Source organism: Dipteris shenzhenensis, chromosome 3, assembly GCF_047967505.1.
Source record: "Dipteris shenzhenensis isolate YYH24624 ecotype China chromosome 3, Dip_SZ_1.0, whole genome shotgun sequence".
In the NCBI taxonomy this organism is placed as follows: Eukaryota; Viridiplantae; Streptophyta; class Polypodiopsida; order Gleicheniales; family Dipteridaceae; genus Dipteris; species Dipteris shenzhenensis.
Window position 1 is genome coordinate 22,800,114 of NC_141598.1, and position 10,200 is coordinate 22,810,313.

The 10,200-nt window shown below is 43.5% G+C and overlaps 1 protein-coding gene across 1 annotated transcript; it reads right to left on the reverse strand.

Annotated features, from left to right (window-relative positions):
* Positions 1-3,118: 3,118 nt before the first annotated feature.
* Positions 3,119-6,977, reverse strand: LOC147903527 (protein-tyrosine-phosphatase MKP1-like). The gene is made up of 2 exons (XM_087399700.1): positions 4,592-6,977; positions 3,119-4,379 (listed from the first exon to the last, which is right to left on the reverse strand). Exon 1 carries the CDS (start codon positions 6,853-6,855, stop codon positions 5,371-5,373), a length of 1,485 nt encoding a protein of 494 aa, XP_087255826.1. The 5' UTR covers positions 6,856-6,977; the 3' UTR covers positions 3,119-4,379; positions 4,592-5,370.
* Between the last annotated feature and the right edge of the window lie 3,223 nt (positions 6,978-10,200).

Here is a 10,200-nt window from a genome sequence, read left to right on the forward strand (position 1 = left end):
GTATGCTATCACCCTTGAACTTGAACCTAAACCTAAAACCAATTTCCTAAAGCCCTAAACCCGAATCTAAATCCATTAACTTGAAACTTGTCAAGCACCCATCTCTGTCAAGAGGATATGTTGTCATCTCGACATTAAAACCCCGAACCCATTTCTGGGAACCCGAAACCCATTACTCAAAACTTGGAACCAGGAAAAAAGGCCTCTGTCTAGAGGTATGCTATCATCCTAGAATTGAAACCCTACAACATAGAACACTTGGAACCTAGAATCCCAAACCCATTATCCGAAACCTAGTACCTATCAAGAAGGCCTTAGCCATGAGGGTCTATTATCACCTTGAAAACGAGAAACCAGAACTCCAAAACCCAAAACCTATACCCGAAGCTAGGGGACAGGTTGAGGTAAAAGATGGGCAAACAAAGCACATGTGGTAGCACAAGAGTGCACATAGGGGATAGTAGAGTAGAGGTGGCACATGGAGTCCCGAATTTGATAAGTGGGATAGAGGATTAGACCATGGCAATGTGCTTTGTAAAGATTTGAGGAGTGCCGATGGCGATAAGTGGTACATGTGGGCATCCAAGAAAATAAAGGCACAAGTGGTGCTCAGCTTGTAGCCCAATGGAGGTAGATTGCATGGATATGACCACATGGTACGCTCACAAAGATCGAGGCCTTGAAGACTCCACCTTGCTCGACGAGCTAGTAGGCACCAATGGACCTAATGCAACATTTACTTGATCGTTGTAAACTTGCTCGATGGCATGGCTAATGCACACATGACACATGGTTGCAAGACCCTCTCATAGCCCTTGTGGCTTCCTTGTTTTTGGCTACATGGCTATTTGTAATGGCTGTTTTTAGCCACATGGTCACCAAATGTATGGTGACCAAAGGCCGTGTGACATTGTGGTAGTTTTGTAGGAAATGGGAAATTCAATGTCAAGGTAGCATGTGACCCTCCCATCTTTTGTCCCCATTTTTGGTCTTGCTAGGACCTATGGAATCATGGGGATATTTTTGACTAATCCAAGCCCAAGTTTGTTTTCCTTTGTATTTGATCAAGTTGACTATGTTAGCATGTTTTAATTGTTAATGCTAATTAAGTTGTTAATGGGGATTAAAGGTTGCAATTCTTTAGTACTACCTTGATTATCCTTTCAGCTATTGGCCATTTAGAAAAGTAGTTGTTAACAAGCATTAAGGGTTGCCTTTCTTTGGTACTACTTGAATTGTCAATCTCTATTGAAAGCAAGGCCATAATGGTTTTGTGGAAAAAAAGGCTTTGGGATTTGACACTTGAAAATGACATAAAATTCACATTTTCACCAAACATTATGATATTTTCCCACCTTGTAACTAAAGGGAGAAGTAGTTTGCATGGCATGTAAACCAAGAAACCGAACTATAAAAACCGAGGAGTAGAGTCATCCCTCTCTTACCCTAGGCAGTTGATACGAACTAGACACCATTCGGTGGCTTTAAGCGGACATGGCTTCAGAAAGCTTAATGGAGTGAATATTCTTGCTTGGCCCCGCATGTTAGAGTGCACATGCAAGCAAGGGCAAGCAAACATTGGGAAACAATTGAGAGCTACCACATGACCATTAACTCACATTACGATGAGCCTGCATCACTATCTGATCATGAGCTCGTAACTCTGGTAAGGTCCGCCCAACTTCGGGCCACCAACATCCGATAGGCAACGTTCCTAATCTCCGACACAAGCACCTAATGGTTTGCAAGAGCACCCCTTTGGACAATGGGAAAGGTGGCATTGTGGAGGCGATCCCAAACGTTGTGGTAGCTTCTTATAGGAAAACATGTGAATCTGTAGGCGATACCAATTGAGCTTGGAATGGCTCCACACGGTGAACCGTCGAGAAAAAAGCCCAAAGGACCAAAGCAGCACCCGACTGCTTACTAGCAATTGCAAACCTTTACTTCCATCATCGGAAATATCATTACGAGGGTAGAGATGGGGATCTCTGAAAGGCCCCTTCAAAGAGGTAGAGACTATATCCTCCATAGGATCTTTTGAAGTCATTTGGGGGGTGGGGTGGGCAGACGGGACGGCGGAGCGAGAGCCCGTTGTTAACGCCTATGTGAAGTTGCTATTGTAACATAGTCAACTTGAAAGAGGTAGAAATTGTTTCCTTGGAGGGAGAGAGAGAGAGTGCGTGTGTGTGTGTTAGTTTTGTGGCATAGTCAACTCCAATTATAACAGTTCTACCACCAGACAGACATGGTTGGAACCCCTCAAAGATCATGCAATGGGGATTTGAAACACAAAACCCACCGCCCCATCAAACTCGTGCGTCAAAGCAAGCCTTGGACTCCAAGTAGTTGAATTTTCTCGACTACGACTTCTAATAGGCGATATCATTTGAAGAAAGATGACATTCCACCTTTCATACAAAGCTCGCTAGGATTGAATTAGCATCCGTGGCCACATGTCCCAAAGATTCCACAACATTTTTTTTACTGCTTTTATCACTACAATAACAAGGATTGCTATAGCTGTTTCAATGTCTGATTAATCGAAGTCCTGCTGTCTTTTCGCAAATGTTGAAGCTATGATATACTTCCAGGGATTGCATTAACAGCATTAGGCAATGTCAACAGACAACTCAAGCCTCTGAAAATATGTATGGGTGAATCGTAACATCCTTTTTTTCTGCAGGTCTGTTTCACGCTTGAACTAGGCCTAGTACGTTTTCTACCATTCTGATCACAATATATCCCTGTGACTTGGGGATTTGAAACCACTTCAACATGTTCTCCATCCTTCAGCCATAATCAACTATTCTCAACATGACCTCTTGCATGAACAGCGCTTAAGCAAACATATGGAAAACAAACCAGAGAGGAATACAAATGGTACACAAATGGTACAATGGGCAAAACCCTAAAGGGGAAACCTATACCAATCTGTATATACCATTGTTATCAATAAATTGTATGTCATTGTAAGCCATACTTCTGTGTTGCTCTTGGTGTGCTCTCCTCTACCCTTGCATGCTCTTTCTCCACTGTTGCTCCACATATTAACATGGTTTCAGAGCTGAAGGTTTTGTCGCAGACTGAAGCTGTCATGTAGATCTATCCCCAGTCCAACACTATAAGACAGCAATCATGCAACTGAATCTACAAACATTCATTACATGTCATATTCACCGAAGGGCACACGTCCACCATCAAAATACCCCTTGCAAATGCCTCCTCAAACGGCAAAAGTGAGAGCAACAACCTCTTTATGCACCGTTGCAAATGGCATTGGTGAAATTGGTCCATGCCATGTATAGCCTTGATATTCCAAACATATCAATAAACCATTGCAAATCCACACCGTGTTCACCAATTTAGCCTCGTCCATTTGATGCACTGACATCAGACAGGCCCTTTTGGACCTTCCTGCTCAAATCAGACTCACACCTGTAATGACAAGACTTCATACCCATGCTTGACAAATTCAGACACTCGGAGAGTATGCATCAGGCAAATTCAAGATGATTGCAAGACCTATGGAACAAGGATGCAGGTCATGGCAGACATACCTCCACAGCAGAAGGGAGTTGCAGAGTATAAAAACCACAACATCATAGACACAGCAAAGAACCCAAAGTCCTGGGCTGAGGCAGTTTGTAGCTTGTAGTACTTTTTGAACTGACAATGGGGTGAATGAAGCAATCCTGCTTGGACAGCGGACTGGACCTCCGATGGGAACAGCACACTTTTGCAAGAACTATTGCTACGGATTCATCTAAAGATGCAGAAATTAAAAAGGGGTTAGCAGATGCATGGCATGAATCTGTAAATTGTCATCATTGTGTAACACATACATATACACAACTCTCTCCATAGTTATCTTTTACTAGACTAAACAAAAAGGGGGTTGCAGATGCATGGCATGAATCTGGAAATTGTCATTGTTGTGTAACCATGCGTATGCACAACTCTCTCCATTGATGCATCCCTACTCCTATGCCCTAGATCAAACATCTGCATTGCTCTATTCAAATAAGTTGTCTTTGCTGTTCAATCTATGGGCACTTTAGGTAGTTTACAATCAAATCACATATTGCTGACACAATTGTTCATCGATATTTCAAGCTTGGATTGTCAATATGAATGACATGATACTTATGGTGAAGTGTGCTTCAGACAGCACAAAATCCCAATGAGAAATTCAATCATGACTGCTGTACGAGTGAATGCAGAGAGGAGCTAACTGCAAGAAATAGGTGCAACTTATATGGTCCTCAATCTCATGCTCTGGCATTAATTTTGACACATGAAATGTACCCCAACCCCTGTGACAGGTTATTGGGAATTCATCTAGCAGCAGGGCTTGCAACCCTCTGGCCATATAAACTCTAATTATAAGAGTATTACATCATCCTGTTTCTCTTAAAGCAAACCACATGACTCAGTTGTTAACAGAATTCTCGAGATGTAGGAAGACAAATTCAATTATGACTGCTGTACGAGCGAATGCAGAGAGGAGCTAAGCTGCAAGGTCCTCAATTTCATGCTCTAGCATTAATTTTGACACATGAAATGTACCCCAACCCCGGCCATATAAAACTCTAATTATAAGAGAGTTACATCATCCTGTTTTTCTTAAAGCAAACCACATGACTCAGTTGTTAACAGAATTCTGAGATGTAGGAAGATAAATTCAATCATGACTGCTGTTCGAGCGAATGCAGAGAGGAGCTAAGCTGCAAGAAATAGGTGCAACTTATATGGTCCTCAATCTCATGCTCTGGCATTAATTTTGACACATGAAATGTACCCCAACCCCTGTGACAGGTTATTGGGAATTCATCTAGCAGCAGGGCTTGCAACTCTCTGGCCATATAAACTCTAATTATAAGAGTATTACATCATCCTGTTTCTCTTAAAGCAAACCACATGACTCAGTTGTTAACAGAATTCTCGAGATGTAGGAAGATAAATTCAATCATGACTGCTGTACGAGCGAATGCAGAGAGGAACTAAGCTGCAAGAAATAGGTGCAACTTATATGGTCCTCAATCTCATGCTCTGGCATTGATTTTGACACATGAAATGTACCCCAACCCCTGTGACAGGTTATTTGGAATTCATCTAGCAGCAGGGCTTGCAACCCTGTGGCCATATAAAACTCTAATTATAAGAGAGTTACATCATCCTGCAAACCACATGACTCAGTTGTTAACAGAATTCTTGAGATGTAGGAAGATATAGGTGTTCTATGAGAGCAGATGCAAAGGGATTTTCCACGCTTGCTCAGGATTGCAAGCCTCCTGCAAGCTATGAGAATTTCCATTCATGAAAATAACTCTAAAAGATGAGGTCCTTCTGTTGGGGTGCGTATCCACTTCATCCCCTGGGAGAGTTCAAGAAGCTGGTCCTTAACTGACTCCATTTCTCTTTCCTTGCTGGCAGATGGATTAGCACACCAGAGCCAACGACGGGAGGTGCATATTCTCCAGACTTTGCTTTTCTGTACATTTCATAGTCCGAGTCATACCCAGCAATGCGCTTGTCTGTAGTTCCATGTTCTGTCTGTCCAGCACCTTCATTACTCCCCTGTTTACAAAGCTCTCTCAATGCTTTTTTCATGTGACTTGGCTCGTTGCCTTCTCTAACCGACATAATAGGTCCCTGTGCACGCTCATAGCGAACCAATTGGAATGCTGAATGATCTGCAACGGCAAGCATTTCCTTATCACAGTGTCTCCCTCTCCAAACATACACCCTATTTGCAATGTGGATTACGAAAGCACCTCTAGAATCCAAATCCTGCATTTGTGGAATGCCTACAGCTTTTGGAACCAAAAAAAGAGGATCATATGCAGAGTGAGGAGCAACACGGTAGATTTGAGAAGCTTGTCTGTCGGGAGGGTCCAAGATCTTGCTCTGCCATTGCATCAGTTGAGCTGCAAATCCCATATTAGGGCTCGCAACGCTGCGCTTGAGTTTTACCTCTTCAAAAGCATCCTCAAAGCATTTGTGCTTCCGCCACATGAGGTATGCAATAGCCAAGGCAGCAGAGCGCGAAACCCCTTGGCAGCAATGTAAAAACACGCGACCTCCAGACTGTTCCCTTGCATTTTCGATGTAATCGAACACGTCGTAGAGGACGCAGACGATGTCTTCGTTGGGGCTGTCTTGAAGCCAAAGTGTTTTGTAGTAGAAATCGTTTGGGAAATAGTCGGGGCAAACAAATCCCACACAGTTGATTACGTGCGTGATTCTACAGCCGCGAAGCGTAGATAGGTTCTGAGCTACTGTCCTCCCGCCCAAGAAAAGGTATGATAAGATGCGAGAACATTCCTTGTCGCATAGGGCCATTCGCTCCTTCCGCCGCTGGAGATCGGAATCTCCACCTTGCGAGTCGTCCCAATCTTGGCTCGCCTTTTCCACAGCTTCGATGTCAAGCTTCATGTCGGCCCCGTTCCTGATTTTGTTGATCAACCTATTCCGGTCCGACGAAGGTCTCTTCGATACTGTCAACAAATGGAGGGGAGGGCACGCTAATTGCAAGCCCCTGCCGTGCGAATCGAAACTGTCTGAAGGGCAGCCCTGGGGCAGGCGGCCCGATGCTTGGGGTATGGAGAGGCCATCGCTAGGGGGGGAGCAGGGGGAGGGGGAGAGGGGCGAATGAGAGGAGGTGGAGGCAGACCAAGAGGAGGATCGGCGGTGCTGGAGGCGGCGAGGAGGAAGGGGGGCATGCTGAGGGTGCTGGTCCTCGGGCTGCGGCGGCTGCTGCTGGTGATCCTGCTGCGGATGGGGGTGCTGGTGCTGCGGTTGCGGCTCCTCCTGCTCCTCCTGCGGCTGGTGGTGTTTCTTCAACTTGCTCATGGCGATGAAGATGAGGAGGAGCGAGGAGGCGAAGGAGGGAAGGAGCAGAGATCATGAGAGGAGGAAGAGAAGAGGTGGCGATTCCAAGAATGGAGAGATGGCGATGGAGCTCTGATGCTGGCTGTCTGTATATGTGTGTGTGTGAGAGACAGAACATCTCTCACAACTGACTGACAACGCCTCTCTTCTATAAACTCTTGCTTCTCTACATGCCCCCTGGTTACTTCACCCCCCCTTAGTTTTATAGTTGTGTCTTCACAGAGTACCTCACCGAATCGCCCCTCTCCCTCCCTCCAACATATTGAGAGACCTCCTTGGCTTATTGCAGCATTGAATGCAACCTCTCATGTCCTTGTCACCCTCCTCGAACCTCGAACCTCGCCTTTCGGCTCACCCTGACGTCTCCACCCCCTTTTGCAGTACTTGACGTAGGAGTTCTTGGTTTTGCCGTGAGGTAGTTCTTGGTGAAGACCATTCCCAAGAAGTGAAAAATCCAATTTTTTTATCCAAATTTTTTAAATTTTCGAACAAGATGAATGCTCATAAAGCATTCATAAGGCCTGCCTCATATGCGCAGCTTGGAAGAGAGGGAGAGAGAGAGAGAGGACTTGGATGTGCAGCAAGGAGAAGAGAGAAGAGAGAGAGAGGGGGGGAGGGGGCCTTGCCTATTAATAGAAAGAGAGAAAGAGGGAACGTGGAAATTAGAGAAGGGCACAAAAAATGGATTAGAAATTATTTTCGCTTTGCCAAGCCACCCACCGTCAATAAGGCTACCACAGGCTGCCACTCGAAAAGTGGTATCACGCTGCATCATGCAACAAACTCCATGCCCCTCAGGCAAAAAATCGCCCTGCTGCTACTGAAATCCACACGGGAACGCATCCTGGCTTTTCGTGTGCCCTTACCTGGTCTGCAAACTGGGCCCCTCATGTACCTTTGACCAATCAACATCATTGCTACAAGAAATTGCAAAGCGATGGCGGAGGCGGCAGCTTGAGCAATTTCGGTGTTCGCCCACCTCAACTAGCAACCCACCTTCAATTCCCTCAAGAAGACCCCTCCAGCCTGTCACTATAGGCCATAAGCGACTGTGCCCCAATAGATGGCTCTATGTATGTGGGTGTGTGAAAAAAAAAAAACATCAATGCACAATTCTACATGAACAAAGATAGAATGCAAGTTTTAAAGCAAGCATCATTGCATCTACCAAATTGGTTTTTCCAACTAATAATTAAACACTCATAGAAAGCGAGCTCTCAAGCCCAACATCAGGTTGTCGATGCTTTCAATGAGGCTCAATAAAACCCTTGTTGACCCTTCTTCTATATGACTACATGAACCACATGGGTTTGGCTGCCCCTACCATTTCTACATATGAGTCTAGACTCACATGAGCTAGTGTGTGTCCTATGGCTCTCGAAGTGCAAGCTTCTTTCATCCTCCCCAATGTCCTCATCGAATCATACACTTATATATAGGTAGCATCTCACCAATCCCTCATCAACTTCATGACCCTCATTATTAAACACTGACATGATTGTCCCTTGTCCTCACTCCATCTCGATATCCCTTCTTTCAAGCAAAGTCCTACTTGTCAACAATCGCCTACAATTGGCAAAGAGCTACCCTTTCCCCATAATTCTCAAGGTCATCTCATTGTCTTCCTATCCACCATTATAGCAACCCCTTCTCAAAGGAACACATTGAGCGTCGATACCCACACCATAAGCATGGAAATTATCACATTCCACGTCCAGGGTTACGTAAGGTACGACTCTCCTTACAACCATGGTTGTGTTATAGTTTCCCAATTAAGCATTACCTGCATCTCAAATTAGGGGATGCACCAAATAGGCACAGACTCAAATATTGCAGTAGTGGCCTGCAAGGCAGGAAACAAGAATATGTTTGCCAAAGATAATTATAGAATTTTAAACTAAAATTTGCCGTAGCCCAAGAGGCCAACACAAGGCCAATAGATTAACATGAAGTGACCTCTTTGTTGTTGTTCATTCCATCCTTCAACACCATTATAGTGTTGGACATGTCCAATGAAAACTTTATTGAATGACAAAAATGGAAAAGGTTTAACTAGCCACATTCATTGCATCTCATAAGAAAAAGGCAAGCATAATTTTTTAAATTTCTTTAGCTAGTGCTCTTGAGATTAATATGCTATAATGTGCATGCTTTTGTGAGTGGCATGCATGTTTGCTTGAATGAATCATGCAAAATAAATAGCAAGTAATTGATTCTTGAATTAGAATAGCCTACACTTATTAGGCCAATATGACTTTTCCTTACAAAAGGAAATATTCAATTTTAGGTCCTTATGATTTGCCACTACAATCTTCACCTTTTATTTGATTTTAATAGTTTACATTATAAGAAGAAATTTTGTACGATGCAACTTTTAAGGGTACTATGTACCATATCTCGAGAGGATGAAATTTGTAACCTTAATTGTAAGTATATTTTTTGTTAATCTTAGGCCATCTATGAGCATCGAATCATCTATTTCGTACATTGAAAGGGAAACTTTTACAAGCTCACACCTCCAAGCATAGCGCCATTGAGAAAAGGAACAGATCTCACATGAGTAAACAAAACTGATGGCCTTCATTATGATTAGAGCGATATCTCTCTTTAAAATAGCTAGCAAGAAAAAATGATGTACTTCCTTGTATCATTTCCTAAATGATGAACCCAAGATTAGAGGAGAACCAAGGAAAGGAAGGGCTTGACTCATACCTATGATGTAGGATAAGCTCACTTCACACAAGTGGATGCAATCACTCATGTGATGTGGGCTTCATCCGACACAATCATTATCAAAGACCAGTTTCGACTACATAAATTGAAATTTCATTTGAAGAGAATAGCTATTTCTTTAGTTGTGTTCATGCCTTGACTAGACTAATAAAGGGGCTTTTTGAGGAACCATGTATCTAGCAAATACATTGTTATCATGCCTTATTTTTAACATTGCTTTTACTATTGGACATGCAATAGTGGAGCAATTAATAATTGTTGTTTAGTACGGTACTTATGTTCTCTCTCTCTCTCTCTCTCTCTCTCTCTCTCTCTCTCACACACACACACACACACGCACGCACGCACGCATGCACATGCACACACACACACACGCACGTGCACACACATGCACACACACACACATAGATTAAATTTGCTTAATAATCTTATTCACACACACACACACACACACACACACACACACACACACAAATTTCCACCCCCTTTCCCCCTTTTTTCTGCATCTATGTTTGGTTCTTGTTTCAAAGTTTTTTTAAAAGTAAATTATTAATTTTGTTGTTCCCCCCAACC